This window comes from Seriola aureovittata, chromosome 8 (assembly GCF_021018895.1).
Source record: "Seriola aureovittata isolate HTS-2021-v1 ecotype China chromosome 8, ASM2101889v1, whole genome shotgun sequence".
In the NCBI taxonomy this organism is placed as follows: Eukaryota; Metazoa; Chordata; class Actinopteri; order Carangiformes; family Carangidae; genus Seriola; species Seriola aureovittata.
Genome location: NC_079371.1, coordinates 15,604,662 through 15,621,964, shown reverse-complemented (window position 1 = coordinate 15,621,964; position 17,303 = coordinate 15,604,662). Strand labels below are relative to the sequence as shown.

The 17,303-nt window shown below is 40.1% G+C and overlaps 1 protein-coding gene across 8 annotated transcripts in view; it reads left to right on the top strand.

The window, feature by feature from the left end:
* LOC130173279 (protocadherin alpha-C2-like) overlaps positions 1-17,303 on the top strand; it is a 183,462-nt gene that overhangs the window by 22,833 nt on the left and 143,326 nt on the right. Inside the window, exon 1 of one of the 8 annotated variants that reach the window (XM_056382364.1) lies at positions 1,353-3,805. The exons of 3 other annotated variants lie outside the window; for them this stretch is intronic. In XM_056382364.1, coding sequence (XP_056238339.1) covers positions 1,451-3,805 — 2,355 coding nt within the window. In that variant the 5' untranslated portion in view covers positions 1,353-1,450. Of the gene's footprint in view, positions 1-1,352; positions 3,806-4,222; positions 6,708-7,014; positions 9,529-10,440; positions 12,959-13,709; positions 16,199-17,303 lie in introns of those variants that run through there. 4 more of the 8 variants (XM_056382353.1, XM_056382344.1, XM_056382354.1 and 1 more) reach the window with 4 other exon arrangements.

The following is a 17,303-nucleotide window of genomic DNA, read 5'->3' as shown; positions in this document are numbered from 1 at the left end:
GACCGCTATACAGGACAGATCAGAACACTTCGCTCATTCACAGAGACAGACGAGGCTGAGCATAAACTGGCCATACTGGTCAAAGACAATGGCAACGTTTCACTCTCAGCAACAGCTACTGTGATTGTCAAACTTGTGGAGCCCAAAGAGGCTTTTGCAGCTTCTGATGTGAAAAGTTCAGCAAAAGCAGATGAGGATAATAATGTGACTTTTTACCTGATGATAACTTTGGGCTCAGTTTCAGCACTTTTTCTCATCAGTATCATCGTGCTGATTGCAATGCAGTGCTCAAAATCCACAGACTATACTTCTAAATATCTACAAGAGACTAACTATGATGGAACACTGTGTCACAGCATCCAGTACAGATCTGGAGACAAACGGTACATGTTAGTTGGACCCAGAATGAGTATAGGATCTACTATAGTCCCCGGCAGCCATGCGAATACACTAGTGCTTCCTGACAGGAGGAGAACATCTGAAGAGGTAAGACTTAAATATGTACCAAGTGTTTATTTATTTTTTCAGATGTGGATCACCTTATTTGAAGTCAGTAGACTTATCTTATTCAGTCTGTTTAAACCGTGTTCAGGGTTGTTTGACACATATGCTATCGCGTCCTTTGTTTCCATAACAACAGGTGTCAACTTTGTCAGCTGACTATAACGTTACAGTCGCCTTCCTGCTTCTTTTTGCAAGTTCAACTATCTGATACACAGTTATGTTTTGGCTTCTTTTGTCTATTGACTCTTTTATACACACCATGCTCTCGCAGTCATTATGAACAAAGAGGCTTTTCCAAATAATGAAATAAATTATTCCTCTTCTACCAGTGAGAGAATTCAAAAAGCAAACGTCTTACTTGATTTTGGCCTATTTTTATAAACGTGGGCATTGAGCTTTGCCACAGACCATCTACAGTGATTAATCTATTTGCCATCCATATAGCACCTAACTGTAGTAAAACTATAAACACTCTAAAACAAAACGCATAGCATAGAGAATGGGCTTCTATTTTTTTTTCTTTTCTCAGATCCTTCAACTGCACTGCCACTTAAGATTCTTAACTATTTAGATTTTTCCTGGGCATAACATGTCAGTAAGTCACAATAATTTGCCTGTTTTTTCTGTGTGTAGCGAAGACAGAGAGAAGTATTGGTGATCATGTAGTTTTTTCACAACTTGTCCACTCTGTCGTTTTAGTGACTTTAAATCGTCTAAAATGTTTCCCTCTTGGTGTCACTGTTACCTTAACATAGCCACAAATGACGTAGTCCCTCCCCTAACAAAGCTTTTGTTTGGTACCTCACAGCATATAAGATGTAAGGGTGTGAGTCGGATGAGACGGTTTACCGTGTTCTCTAAACATGCGGCATTAAACGGCTCTGACATATTCATTTGACGTTCTTCAGAAACAGGGTCCTGTGTGTATGTGTGTTCCTGGACAAAGATGGGGAGCGAAAGACGATTCCGATCTCATAACCATTGGTTTGCTTTTCCTTTTTTCCTAATAATGTTTTTCGGAAAGCAGTCTGTGGCAGAATTGAGGTACTCTATTCCAGAGGAGATGAAAGAAGGAACCGTGGTGGGAAATGTTGCCAAAGATCTTGGTCTAGACAAAACCTCTTCGGTTGATCGGCGATTCCGTGTTGTGTCTGGATCTAAGGACGCTTTTTTCGAGGTAAATCCGGACAACGGTGCTTTACAGGTCAATAAGAAAATCGACAGAGAGGAGCTTTGCCTGGGAAGTGGTGCGTGTTTAATGGAGCTGAAAATCCTTGTTGAAAATCCATTGGAAATACACTATGTAGTTGTGGAAATTACTGATGTAAATGATCACTCCCCTAGTTTTTCCGAAAATGTGCAGACATTTGAAATAGGAGAGCAGTCATCTCAGGGAACAAGATTCGAGCTACATGCGGCCCGTGATCCGGATGCTGGAATGAACTCTATCCGCACATATATATTAACATCAAATGCTCACTTTGAAATAGAAGTTATTCAAAGCGATGAAGATAAAATACCATTTTTAGTGTTAAAGAAGTCGTTGGACAGAGAACAAAAGTATAAACACTTGTTATTTGTTACAGCAGTTGATGGAGGTAAACCTCCAAGATCAGGCACACTGAATGTTTCTATTACTGTTCTTGATATCAATGATAACCGTCCAATGTTTAGTCAGAACAATTACCAAACAGAAATATATGAAAACGTCTCGGTTGGAACTACTGTTACAAAAGTGAATGCAACAGATCCAGACGAGGGGCCGAACGGTGAAATAGAGTACAGCCTCAGCAAAACATTAGCACGTAAAGTCTACGAGATATTCGAATTAGATAGTTTAAGCGGACAAATTACATTGAAAGGATCACTGGATTTTGAGGAAGCGGACATTTATAAACTAGATGTTCAGGCATCAGACAAAGGAACGCCACCATTAACAAGCAGATGTAGAGTTATAGTAAAGATTAAAGACGTCAATGATAATCCGCCTGAAATAGAAGTAACATCACTGTCAAATACAGTGTCTGAAGACTCGAAGCCTGGCTCAGTTATTTCACTTATTAGTGTGACGGATAAAGACTCTGGAATAAATGGAAAAATTATTTCCAGCATAACCGGAAACGTTCCGTTTGAATTAAAACCTTCTTATAAGGAAAACACATATTCACTTGTGACTAGGGAAGTTTTAGATCGAGAGCAGGTGCCACAGTATGACATAACAATAAAAGCCATGGACTGCGGTGAGCCGCCAATATCAACTTTTAAAACTCTGAACATTCAGATATCAGATGTAAACGACAACAGTCCACATTTCGACCAAAGTCCAATACAGTTTTACCTGGTAGAAAATAACGTCGCTGGAAAGTCCATATTCTCTATAAGCGCAACAGACAATGATATTAACGAAAATGCAGCTGTTACATATCACATTCTTAGAGGAGGGAGTGAAAATGATTTAACGCCATCTTTCCTAAACATCAATTCAGATAATGGACAGATTTCAGCACTAAAGAGTTTTGACTTTGAAACACTGAAAACTTTCCACTTCCACGTTGTTGCGTCAGATTCTGGAAATCCGTCACTAAGCAGCAACGTCACGGTGAAGGTGTTCATTCTGGATCAGAACGACAACACTCCAGTCATCCTGTATCCACTCAGCTCTAACGGTTCTGCTGAAGGTGTGGAGGAGATTCCCCGCAATGTGAACGCGGGACACTTGGTGACTAAAGTCAGAGCCTATGATGCTGATATAGGATATAACGGCTGGTTACTGTTTTCACTGCAGGAAGTTACTGACCACAGTCTCTTTGGTTTGGACCGCTATACAGGACAGATCAGAACACTTCGCTCATTCACAGAGACAGACGAGGCTGAGCATAAACTGGTCATACTGGTCAAAGACAATGGCAACGTTTCACTCTCAGCAACAGCTACTGTCATTGTCAAACTTGTGGAGCCCAAAGAGGCTTTTGCAGCTTCTGATGTGAAAAGTCCAGCAAAAGCAGATGAGGATAATAATGTGACTTTTTACCTGATGATAACTTTGGGCTCAGTTTCAGCACTTTTTCTCATCAGTATCATCGTGCTGATTGCAATGCAGTGCTCAAAATCCACAGACTATACTTCTAAATATCTACAAGAGACTAATTACGATGGGACACTGTGTCACAGCATCCAGTACAGATCTGGAGACAAACGGTACATGTTAGTTGGACCCAGAATGAGTATAGGATCTACAATAGTCCCGGGAAGCCATGCAAATACACTAGTGCTTCCTGACAGGAGGAGAATATCTGAAGAGGTAAGCTGGTTTATTTTAACGGCCTAATTGGCTTTTTTAGGGTAGTAATAGCAAATACCCTTTTCTTCTTTTTGTGAGGTAAAGATGTCCATTTTGGGGGAATGACTCGAGTCTGAGTCACAATGTCGCTATCCATTGTGCTGAAACTGTGTTGACCTTTGTTTGATTGTGTTATAAAGCCATACTATATAGTTTTTACACTGTGTATGCATCTTGGTGAAATCGCCAGTATTATTTTAAAATCTTTCATATTTGTGGAGGAACAAACTAACTGGAAAGTGATCACTTGGTGTCAGTATGTGAGCAGAAAAGTGTTTCAAGAGAAGCCTTTTGTTACAGATAAGGGTCCTCCCCTTTGTGGGATGGGTTTTCACATTTTAGAACTGGATGCATCCTTTACACTCACAGCGAATATTTAGCATCTGCGATTTGGATAAAACGCTGCAAACTGTTTATGATATTTTAGGCGTATCTATTTTTTCATTTTATCACGGAGCCGTTATTCTGAATTATCGGGATTCATTTTTATCTGCTCGTTATGGAGCAGAAAAGACATGGAGCATCGAGAGAGCAATGGCTGGGGATTGCTTTCATTGTTTTATTAATTTTGCAGTGGAGCAGAGCTTCGGCGCAGATCAGATATTCCATTGCCGAGGAAGTTAAAGAAGGAACTGTTGTTGGGAATATAGCCAAGGATTTGGGATTAGAGATGAACGCTCTGAAAGAGCGAGGATGCCGTATTGTTGAGGGTTCAACAGAATCATTTTTTCATGTAAACCAGAATGATGGGATCTTGTATGTGGACCGAATAATTGACAGAGAGAAGGCCTGTGAACGGAGCAGTGTGTGCTTGATCAACCTAAAAACTGTGCTGGAAAACCCTCTTGAAATTCATTATGTGACCGTAGAGGTGCTGGATGTGAACGACCATTCTCCCAGCTTCTCAACGAAAGAGTCGCGGCTCGAAATTTCAGAATCAGTTTTACCAGGTTTGCGCCTACAGCTGCAAGCAGCACACGACCCAGATGTTGGTCAGTTGTCAGTCCAGGAATATAAACTCAGTCCTAATGATCATTTTCGTTTAGAAGTCAAAGATCGTGGAAAAGATGGGAAAATACCGATATTAGTTTTACTAAAGACGCTAGATAGGGAAACAAAGAAAAGCCACAAATTGCTTCTCACAGCTATTGATGGAGGGAAACCAAGTAAATCTGGAACAACTCAGCTGTTTGTTGACGTCTTGGATGTTAATGATAATATGCCTGTTTTCAACGAAGAAACGTACTCAGTGCGTTTAGAAGAAAATGCTCCAGTTGGCACAACAATTATACAAGTTAATGCCTCTGATTTAGACGAAGGATCCAATGGTGAGATTATCTATTCGTTAGGAAAAAATGTGAATAGCAGAATACGTGAACTGTTTCGTGTAGATTCAAATACAGGTGAAATTATTGTTCAATATCTGATAGACTTTGAATCAGAGGAAAGTTATGAGATTGATATACAGGCGTCTGATAAAGGATCAGCTCCTTTAAGGACAGATAAAAGTGTGTCTGTGAATATTGTTGATTTGAATGATAACACCCCGCAGATAGAGGTTACATCATTTTCAAGGGCAATACCAGAGGATGCAAGACTGGGAACCACTGTAGCATTAATCAGTGTCCTTGATAAAGACTCTGGTCTTAACGGGAAAGTTATTTGCTCATTTAATGAGGATGTCCCTTTCACATTATCGCCTTCAACGCAGGATAACATGTATTCTATAGTCACGAAATCGCCTTTGGATAGAGAGAAGCAATCCATATATGATGTTACAATTGTTGCAAAAGATGCAGGTGTACCATCGTTGTCTTCTGAAAAAAGCATTACTATTGTTATATCAGATGTGAATGATAACAGTCCAGAGTTTTCAGCGAGCCCTTACACATATTATGTTACAGAGAACAACTCTCCAGGAGCTTCTCTGTTTTCTGTGAGGGCATCAGACCATGACGAGGGCCATAATTCTCGTATCTTATATCATATACTAAGAGATGGAAAAGAAAATACTAAAATGCATTCATTCAATTTAAACATAAACTCTGATAATGGAGACATTATGGCGCTAAAAAGTTTTGACTTTGAAACACTGAAAACTTTCCACTTCCACGTTGTTGCGTCAGATTCTGGAACACCGTCACTAAGCAGCAATGTCACTGTGAACGTGTTCATTCTGGATCAGAACGACAACACTCCAGTCATCTTGTATCCACTCAGCTCTAACGGTTCTGCTGAAGGTGTGGAGGAGATTCCCCGCAATGTGAACGCAGGACACTTGGTGACTAAAGTCAGAGCCTATGATGCTGATATAGGATATAACGGCTGGTTACTGTTTTCACTGCAGGAAGTTACTGACCACAGTCTCTTTGGTTTGGACCGCTATACAGGACAGATCAGAACACTTCGCTCATTCACAGAGACAGACGAGGCTGAGCATAAACTGGTCATACTGGTCAAAGACAATGGCAACGTTTCACTCTCAGCAACAGCTACTGTGATTGTCAAACTTGTGGAGCCCAAAGAGGCTTTTGCAGCTTCTGATGTGAAAAGTTCAGCAAAAGCAGATGAGGAAAATAATGTGACTTTTTACCTGATGATAACTTTGGGCTCGGTTTCAGCACTTTTTCTCATCAGTATCATCGTGCTGATTGCAATGCAGTGCTCAAAATCCACAGACTATACTTCTAAATATCTACAAGAGACTAACTATGATGGGACACTGTGTCACAGCATCCAGTACAGATCTGGAGACAAACGGTACATGTTAGTTGGACCCAGAATGAGTATAGGATCTACTATAGTCCCGGGAAGCCATGCGAATACACTAGTGCTCCCTGACAGGAGGAGAACATCTGAGGAGGTGAGTAAATATTTAAATGTGCTATTTATACTATCTTAAGGATTACTTTTGTCTTTGGCAATTGTACTGAAATTGGATTTAAACTTAACCAACAAGAGAAACCTTCTCACTCAAAGCAATACGACGTATGATTTTTAGTATTGACCAATTTAAGGTGATAAATGCACCATCACGCATATTCACAAGGTGGCAGTACCTTATCATTATAACGCCTAATAGTGTCTCAGAGTAGGATACACAGTCCGCCCCTACTACGTTCAGTCCGGTTAGACAACATTTCGCTGGCAGACTCTGAATAAGCGCACGGTGGATACAAATCGGTGACTGTTTTTGTCACCGTGACTGTTTTTGTATTTTGTAAATTACATTCCCAGGAGAGGGGAATCTATTTCTTGCTGTGATGGACACAGAAATCTAGTGGACAATGATGGACGCGTTTGGATTCGTAAATTTACCTCAAATTATGAAACAAAGAGGACGGGACTCATGTCGACTACGATCACCATTGCTCATCGGTTTGGTTTTACTTTTATTTTTCACAGCAACCTCGGCACAACTGAGATACTCTATATCCGAAGAACTCAAAGAGGGGAGTTTTGTTGGGAATATAGCTAAAGATTTGGGAATAGACCTCAATGTAATGAAGCGCAGGGGATTTCGCATTATGTCCGGCTCGGGTGAACCACTTTTTAAGGTAAATGAGAATGACGGAGTCCTTTATGCAAACCATAAAATAGACCGTGAAGAAGTATGTAAGGAGAGCACTGTTTGTTTAATCAACCTCAAAACTGTTCTCGAAAACCCACTAGAAGTACATTATGTCACCGTGGAGATAATGGATTTAAACGACCACTCTCCCACATTTCCAGAAAAAACAAAAAGGCTCGAGATCTCCGAGTCTGCATTGCCCGGAGCAAAATATCAGTTACAAAATGCCCATGACCCGGATGGTGGCACAAACTCTGTCCAGAAGTATAAAATCAGTCAGAATGACCATTTTCGTTTAGAGATTAAAGATCGAGGAAGAGATGGTAAAACTCCGATTTTACAATTACATAGGCAACTAGACAGAGAGGCAAAAAGTAACCATAAATTGGTGTTGACAGCTATAGATGGCGGAAACCCGCCAAAAACAGGCACAGTTGAAATATATATAGATGTTCTGGATGTTAATGACAATATGCCAGTATTCACCAAAGACACATATTCAGCAGTGCTAAAAGAGAACGCCCCAATTGGCACAACCGTTATCCAAGTTAACGCAACCGATTTGGACGAGGGTACCAACGGAGAAGTGCTTTATTCATTTGGCAGTGATGTAAAAGGTAAAATTCGAGAACTGTTTGATATTGACGCCGTCACTGGGGAAATCACTGTGAAAGGTCGTGTAGACTTTGAGGAACAAGACAGCTATGACATTGATGTTCAGGCCTCTGATAAAGGAAACATTCCATTCAGAACAGATAAAAGTGTTATTATTAAAATTGGAGATACAAACGATAATGCTCCTGAGATAGAGGTGGCATCATTGTCAAGTGCAGTTTCAGAGGACTCTAGACCAGGAACAACCGTAGCTCTCATCAGCATTACCGATTCAGATTCTGGCATGAACGGAAAAATAATTAGCTATGTCACCGAAGAAAGTCCCTTTACATTAACTCCATCAATACAGGATAACATGTTTGCTGTTGTGACTAAATCACTGCTTGACAGGGAACAACAATCAAGATATGATATTACAATAATCGCTAAAGACGCAGGTGAACCAGTCTTAACATCCAAAAAGACTATAAGCGTGTTTGTGTCAGATACGAATGATAACAGTCCGGAGTTTTCAATGAGCCCCTACAGTTTCTACATCACCGAAAATAACCCACCAGGAGGCCCAGTTTTTTCTGTAAGAGCGTCTGATCGAGACGAAGGAGATAATGCACATATTTCATATCATATTCTCAGGAATGCAGATCATGAAAATAAAGTGATATCATTTCTTAATATAAACTCTGATAATGGAGATGTTTTGGCGCTAAAAAGTTTTGACTTTGAAACACTGAAAACTTTCCACTTCCACGTTGTTGCGTCAGATTCTGGAACTCCGTCACTAAGCAGCAACGTCACAGTGAACGTGTTCATTCTGGATCAAAACGACAACGCTCCAGTCATCCTGTATCCACTCAGCTCTAACGGTTCTGCTGAAGGTGTGGAGGAGATTCCCCGCAATGTGAACGCAGGACACTTGGTGACTAAAGTCAGAGCCTATGACGCTGATATAGGATATAACGGCTGGTTACTGTTTTCACTGCAGGAAGTTACTGACCACAGTCTTTTTGGTTTGGACCGCTATACAGGACAGATCAGAACACTTCGCTCATTCACAGAGACAGACGAGGCTGAGCATAAACTGGTCATACTGGTCAAAGACAATGGCAACGTTTCACTCTCAGCAACAGCTACTGTTATTGTCATACTTGTGGAGCCCAAAGAGGCTTTTGCAGCTTCTGATGTGAAAAGTTCAGCAAAAGCAGATGAGGATAATAATGTGACTTTTTACCTGATGATAACTTTGGGCTCAGTTTCAGCACTTTTTTTCATCAGTATCATCGTGCTGATTGCAATGCAGTGCTCAAAATCCACAGACTATACTTCTAAATATCTACAAGAGACTAACTATGATGGAACACTGTGTCACAGCATCCAGTACAGATCTGGAGACAAACGGTACATGTTAGTCGGACCCAGAATGAGTATAGGGTCTACTATAGTCCCGGGCAGCCATGCAAATACACTAGTGCTTCCTGACAGGAGGAGAGCATCTGAGGAGGTAAGATCAATACTTTGACTTTCTCTTCCATAAGTGCACGTAACATAAGTTCAGATTTATACATTTTGTGAGGTAAGCACTACTGACTTTCATTATGGCAGTCTTATAAAATAAATGGTAAGATATTGCTTTCATACAATTATCAGACTCCCCTTTTGCACATGAAATGAACCATTTGATAAAGCAAACTAGTTTTTTGCTGTTTTGCTAAATTGTTTACTAGGAAATTTGCATACGAAGAAGATGCGGATGTAAACTGAGTAGTAATATACATGCAATCAAGGTGATTAAGTTAACTAGTTGCATAACAACTTCCGATGTCTGGTGCCCAGTGGTTTGACAGACGATTGGATCTCATCTCTTCATTTAACTTCCTGCTAAATTAAAGACCATATGCGCCAGACTTTTTTTTTTTTCCTTTTTTTTTTTTTTTTTTTTGCAATTGCAGTCTTATCCATATTTTGTCTGAAAATGCTCTAGTGGTTCAGCTGAGTATAGACTGTCGCTGTCCGTGGTGCTGAAACAGTCTTAAGAAAGTCCCTCTCCATTTTTATGCCTGTCATACTTTCTTTCCTGACAAAACCAGATACTCTCATTCAAACATCGGTAATAGAATGATAAGTAATAGTTAATGCATCTGTTAAATGAAGGTGAATAGGTATCGCTGTCTCCTCTGTGCTTTATAAGTGAGGATATGGCAGGCTGCTTTCTTAATTTTTTTCAAAAACTTTCTTTTTTGTGCAAAAAACACGTTTTTTAATACATGTTGCTATTATTTCAAACACACGACTGCACTGCGATTATCGATCACTTGGTGTCGGTATAGTGACATAAATGCTTCCACACTTTTTCGTCATAGCCAGTAGACCCATCCCCTTCCTCTCAAACCATCACTGGCAGAGCTTTTTACGTGCTAAAGGTTTGAGCACACAATTTAGCTTGAAATAAATCTCATGCTCTTTTTTGAGAACGGCTAGATTATGATAACAAACGTGACTGAAGAACTTCATATTTAATATGGCGGTATAGCTCTTTGAAATCTGTTTTATTTTAAATATTTAATCTTGTAATGGAACAAAGAGAGCGCCAGACATGGAGGGAGCGGAGAAAGTGGATTATCTACATGATGGTTTTGGTTACGTTATGGACCACAGCTTCAGGACAAGTCCGATATTCTATCGCTGAGGAAGTGAAAGAAGGAACTGTTGTTGGAAATATCGCGAAGGATTTAGGTCTCGATAAGAGCACACTGAAGGAGAGGGGGTACCGTATTGTCTACAGCTCGACAGAGCCTCCTTTTCGAGTGAATCAGGACGACGGTATCTTGTATGTGAACCGAAAGATTGACAGAGAGGAAGTGTGCGACCGCAGCAAGGTTTGTGTAATCGACTTAAAAACCGTGTTGGAAAACCCACTGGAGGTCCACTATGTAGCAGTAGAGATTCTGGATATAAACGACCACGCACCGAGCTTCCCCGAAAGTACAAAGATGTTAGAGATTTTTGAATCTGCATTACCAGGAGCAAGATTTCAGTTACAAGCTGCACGTGATGCTGATAGTGGTCCGTTATCCGTTCAGCAGTATAAGTTGAGTCATAATGAACATTTTCGTTTGGAGGTGAAAGATCGTGGTGAGGACCGTAAAACTCCTAGTTTAGTTCTGCAAAAAACACTTGATAGAGAAACCGTTAAGACCCATGTGTTGCTTCTGACAGCCACTGATGGAGGAAAACCTCCAAGGTCCGGTAACATGACAATAACTGTTGATGTCTCTGACGTTAATGATAACCCTCCAGTTTTCACCCAGGACTCATATCATGTAAACTTAAAAGAAAATTCTCCTTTTGGCACGACTGTTATTTACGTAAATGCGACAGATATGGATGAAGGTTCAAATGGTGAAATTGTATATTCATTTGGCAATGACGTGGATACACGTGTACATAAGCGTTTTGATTTAAATCCAGTGACTGGAGTTATTACTGTAGCAGGGGCCATAGATTTTGAAGAGAGTGGGAGGTATGAAATTGATATTCAGGCATCAGACAAAGGTGCAGCTACACTGACAACAGACAAAACCGTCATTATAAACATTGTTGACGTAAACGACAATGCACCAGAGATTGATGTGACATCCTTTTCACGTGCACTCCCGGAAGATTCAAAACCAGGAACCACAGTGGCGTTGATTAGTGTTAAGGATTCAGATTCTGGTCTTAATGGAAAAGTGATGTGTCACATAGGCCAAGGTCTTCCTTTTCTGCTCACTCCGTCTTTACAAAATAACATGTATTCTCTGGTAACCAAATCACTTTTGGATCGCGAGCAGCAATCGCAATATAATGTAACAATTGTCGCTAAAGACGCAGGCGAACCATCCTTATCATCAGAAAAAACTATAAAAATTGTTGTGTCAGATGTGAACGACAATAATCCAGAGTTTTCACAGAACCCGTACACTTTCTATATAACTGAGAATAACAAACCAGGAGCGTCTATTTTGTCAGTGACAGCCCGTGATGACGATGAGGGAAGTAATGCTCTTATTTCATATCTCATTTTAAGGGAAAGGGGAAGAGAAAACCTGGTTTCCTCCTTTCTAAACATAAACTCTGATAATGGAGACATTTTGGCGCTAAAGAGTTTTGACTTTGAAACACTGAAAACTTTCCAATTCCACGTTGTTGCGTCAGATTCTGGAACACCGTCACTAAGCAGCAATGTCACAGTGAACGTGTTCATTCTGGATCAGAACGACAACGCTCCAGTCATCCTGTATCCACTCAGCTCTAACGGTTCTGCTGAAGGTGTGGAGGAGATTCCCCGCAACGTGAACGCAGGACACTTGGTGACTAAAGTCAGAGCCTATGACGCTGATATAGGATATAACGGCTGGTTACTGTTTTCACTGCAGGAAGTTACTGACCACAGTCTCTTTGGTTTGGACCGCTATACAGGACAGATCAGAACACTTCGCTCATTCACAGAGACAGACGAGGCTGAGCATAAACTGGTCATACTGGTCAAAGACAATGGCAACGTTTCACTCTCAGCAACAGCTACTGTCATTGTCAAACTTGTGGAGCCCAAAGAGACTTTTGCAGCTTCTGATGTGAAAAGTTCAGCAAAAGCAGATGAGGATAATAATGTGACTTTTTACCTGATGATAACTTTGGGCTCAGTTTCAGCGCTTTTTCTCATCAGTATCATCGTGTTGGTTGCAATGCAGTGCTCGAAATCAACTGACTATACCTCCAAGTATTTGCAAGATACGAATTATGATGGAACACTGTGCCACAGCATCCAGTACAGATCTGGAGACAAACGGTACATGTTAGTTGGACCCAGAATGAGTATAGGATCTACTATAGTCCCGGGCAGTCATGCGAATACTCTAGTGCTTCCTGACAGGAGGAGAACATCTGAACAGGTAAGATTATTTTAACAGCTGATTATGGCATGTGTGTTTTCTGGAGGATGAAGGGTAAAACAAGTTTTGAGTAAACATGTGGATTCATTAGACATTATTATTTTTACTGAATGAAGCCTGTCCTTGGTGTTGATTTTCTTCACATGTACGATTATTTGTATGGACATCACAAGTACTGTGCTTTTCATAAACAACTACTTACTTTATATTTTTTGACATTCCCATCACATTTAATAGATTTAGTTTGGAAAGGTTATATAATCATCCTGCATTTATTAATGTTGCAAACTTTTTTCGACTTGTACATTAAATCAGCTTATACGATTTTTGGTTGTGGTGCTTTTGGTATGGGGCTTTATCGTCATCTTATGAGTTGCTCAATACATTGCCCGCAGTGATCCTCGGTATTGAACGTGTGTTAAACTCGAATGCTTTCATTGTTTTTCCTGAGATGAAGACAGGGAGACTGAGTTTGCAATGTGCCCAATCCTTTCCTCCCGGTCAAAAGCCAATTTAGATGTGTTTTGATCTCTTGACATGGGGATATCATGCCTTTGTACGTTGTAAGAGTATTTTTACATTGTTAAAAGACTACGGCAATATGTATAAATAACTTTTTCAACGCTTGGTGTCAGTGTAGTTCAGCGATTCTGTGCGTTTGCCAGCACTTTACGTCACGAGCTTTATTTGAACCAAGCTCTTGCATTTGTCTAAAACAGCATACTCGAGCGTACCATCGCGATTGCCAGCAACGAATGTGTTTTATTTTCAGCAGTTTTAGTAAAAACAGAAGTGGGTCGTCTTTCATGTCTGTGACGCACTAAGTCTATGTAAAAATACGACGTATTTCAATGGACTATTCTTTATCATCTTTAAGTCATGGAACAAAGAGGAGGATGCAAAGCCTGGAGGGAACGACGGTGTTGGTTTGCCTTCATGGTTGTGTTGGATGTTTTATGGAGCGGAGCTTTTGCACAGATCAGATATTCAATATCCGAGGAGGTTGAAGATGGAACCGTCGTTGGGAATATAGCTAAGGATTTGGGTCTAGATAAGAGTGCACTCAAAGACAGAGGATATCGCATTGTAACAGGCTCAACGGAACCCCTTTTTCATGTGAATCAAAACGATGGTATCCTGTACGTGAAAAGAAGAATAGACAGGGAGGAGGTGTGCGAACGGACCAGCCCATGTTTGATCCAACTGAAAACCGTGCTAGAAAATCCTTTGGAGATTCACTATGTGACAGTGGAAATACTTGATATAAATGATCACTCGCCAGTTTTTCCAGAGAAAGAGAAAAGGCTTGAAATTTCAGAGTCGGCTCTAGCAGGAGCGAGATTTCAGCTACAAGCTGCGCGCGACTCTGATGTAGGCCAGTTCTCAATTCAGCAATATAAACTCAGCCATAATGACTATTTTAGAGTGGAAGTCAAGGATAGAGGTGAAGATCGTAAAGTGCCATTTTTAGTTCTGCAGAAGCAGCTGGATAGAGAAACGGCTGGGAAACATAAGCTACGTCTCACAGCCGTTGATGGAGGAAAACCGGCGAAGTCTGGAAATATAGAAATAATTGTGGATGTACTTGATGTTAATGACAACTCGCCCGTGTTCAATAAAGAACTGTATTCTGCCACACTAAATGAAAACGTTCCCGTTGGCACTGTGGTGATTCAGGTAAATGCAACTGATTTGGACCAGGGTGCAAATGGCGAAATAATATATTCATTTGGAAATGAAGTTGATTCAAAATTAATGGATCTGTTTAGTATAGACGCAAACACTGGTGAAATCCAAGTAACAGGTCCAATAGATTTCGAGAAAAGTAGGATTTATGAAATTGACATTCAGGCCTCTGATAAAGGACCAGCTCCTCTAACAACTGACAAAAGTGTTCTGATAACTGTTATTGATGTTAATGATAATGCTCCTGAGATAGAAGTGACGTCATTTTCTAGCTCCATCAAGGAAGATTCAAAAATAGGCACTACAGTGGCCCTCATTAGCGTCAGTGATTTGGACTCTGGAATCAACGGTAAAGTCATTTGCACAATCAACGAAGATGTCCCTTTTACTTTATCTCCATCGTTACAAGAAAATATGTACGCTGTTGTAACTAGGTCAGAGTTGGACAGAGAAATTATTTCTCAGTATTATGTCACAATTGTTGCGAAAGACGCAGGTGACCCTCTATTTTTAACTGAAAAAACTATAAAAGTCGTTATATCAGATGTAAATGACAACAGTCCGGAATTTTCATCAAGTCCTTATACATTTTATATCACTGAGAACAACAAACCCGGAGCCTTGGTATTTTCAGTAAAAGCCTCTGATCGTGATGAAAGTGATAATGCTCTCATTTCATATCATATTTTAAGAGATGGACGCGGGAATAAATTGTCTTCTTTTTTAAACATAAACTCTGAAAACGGAGACATTTTAGCGCTAAAAAGTTTTGACTTTGAAACATTAAAAACTTTCCACTTCCACGTTGTTGCGTCAGATTCTGGAACTCCGTCACTAAGCAGCAACGTCACAGTGAACGTGTTCATTCTGGATCAGAACGACAACGCTCCAGTCATCCTGTATCCACTCAGCTCTAACGGTTCTGCTGAAGGTGTGGAAGAGATTCCCCGCAATGTGAACGCAGGACACTTGGTGACTAAAGTCAGAGCCTATGACGCTGATATAGGATATAACGGCTGGTTACTGTTTTCACTGCAGGAAGTTAATGACCACAGTCTCTTTGGTTTGGACCGCTATACAGGACGGATCAGAACACTTCGCTCATTCACAGAGACAGACGAGGCTGAGCATAAACTGGTCATACTGGTCAAAGACAATGGCAACGTTTCACTCTCAGCAACAGCTACTGTTATTGTCAAACTTGTGGAGCCCAAAGAGGCTTTTGCAGCTTCTGATGTGAAAAGTTCAGCAAAAGCAGATGAGGAAAATAATGTGACTTTTTACCTGATGATAACTTTGGGCTCGGTTTCAGCACTTTTTCTCATCAGTATCATCGTGCTGATTGCAATGCAGTGCTCAAAATCCACAGACTATACTTCTAAATATCTACAAGAGACTAATTATGATGGGACACTGTGTCACAGCATCCAGTACAGATCTGGAGACAAACGCTACATGTTAGTTGGACCCAGAATGAGTATAGGATCTACTATAGTCCCGGGAAGCCATGCAAATACACTAGTGCTCCCTGGCAGGAGGAGAACATCTGAAGAGGTAAGATTTAAACAAGAGTTTGTTTGTTTAAGAATGTACTCGCAGATATTGAGCACTATATGTTTCAAGTAAATATGCGATTTTGTAAACACCTGAGGCAAACTTTCTTATTTTGAAATCATAGTGGTCCTGGAGTAACACTAATTCTTGCCAGTATTAGTTGCAAACGAAACACATTTATAGCAGATGGGTTTAAGTTTCATGAAAACTGTTTCATGTTTGCTGACATTTTGGTTTTCTTATTCTGTCTCTTATGGGGCTGTGGTATGGTTTTGTGAAATATGGTACTAAATCTGTTGGTTATTCTTTGGTTTTAGATTGCTGGTGTGATCGTTTGTCCTTTTAAGGACACATTGCCTTTTATACTATAGGTTACGTTGGGCTTGGTGAAACATTAACAATGAACGTCCGTTCATGTGGCAATAATTATAAGTATCCCCAGTCTCTTACATACAGCTTTGTGCACTGTTTTCCACTTCTTGCAAGTCATGTGATTAATGCTTATTTGTCTTTATTTTGCAATGTTACGTGGTGTTTTTGTTTCCATTCATAGACTTTCTTCTGATTTTCATGTTATATTTACACAGGTAGCATAAAAGTGTAGATGTTACCGTGTAGCCTCAATTCAGTTACTGTTAATTGTACATTAAGATAAGAAGAGTCATGTTTCCAGTAAAAGAGAACTGACTGCCTTCAGATACAGTAACATGGTGACTCAGCAGTGTAACGATTCCTACACAATATCAATCCACTGATGGTAGATAATGTAGTATATGGAGATTATGGTGCATTATTAAACAATAAACTTGAAAGAGACAAAGTTGTCCAAATGCAGTTACATTCAGCTTCAGTCAACTGTAATCGCTGGGCATGGTGCTGAAAGTGCTTGGTCTCATTTTCCAATATTTCTTTATAAAATGTAACAAACGTGAAACCACAACGTAACAAATCTCTGATTTAATTTCCAAAACACGATCATGTGAAATACGTAATATTTGTAAATGTTATAGAAATTTGAACCACTTTTACCGGCTATGATTCTATAAAACTTAACAAATGATTTTATTTTGCGTGTGCGTAGTCACTGACAAGGAGAATGCCTCCT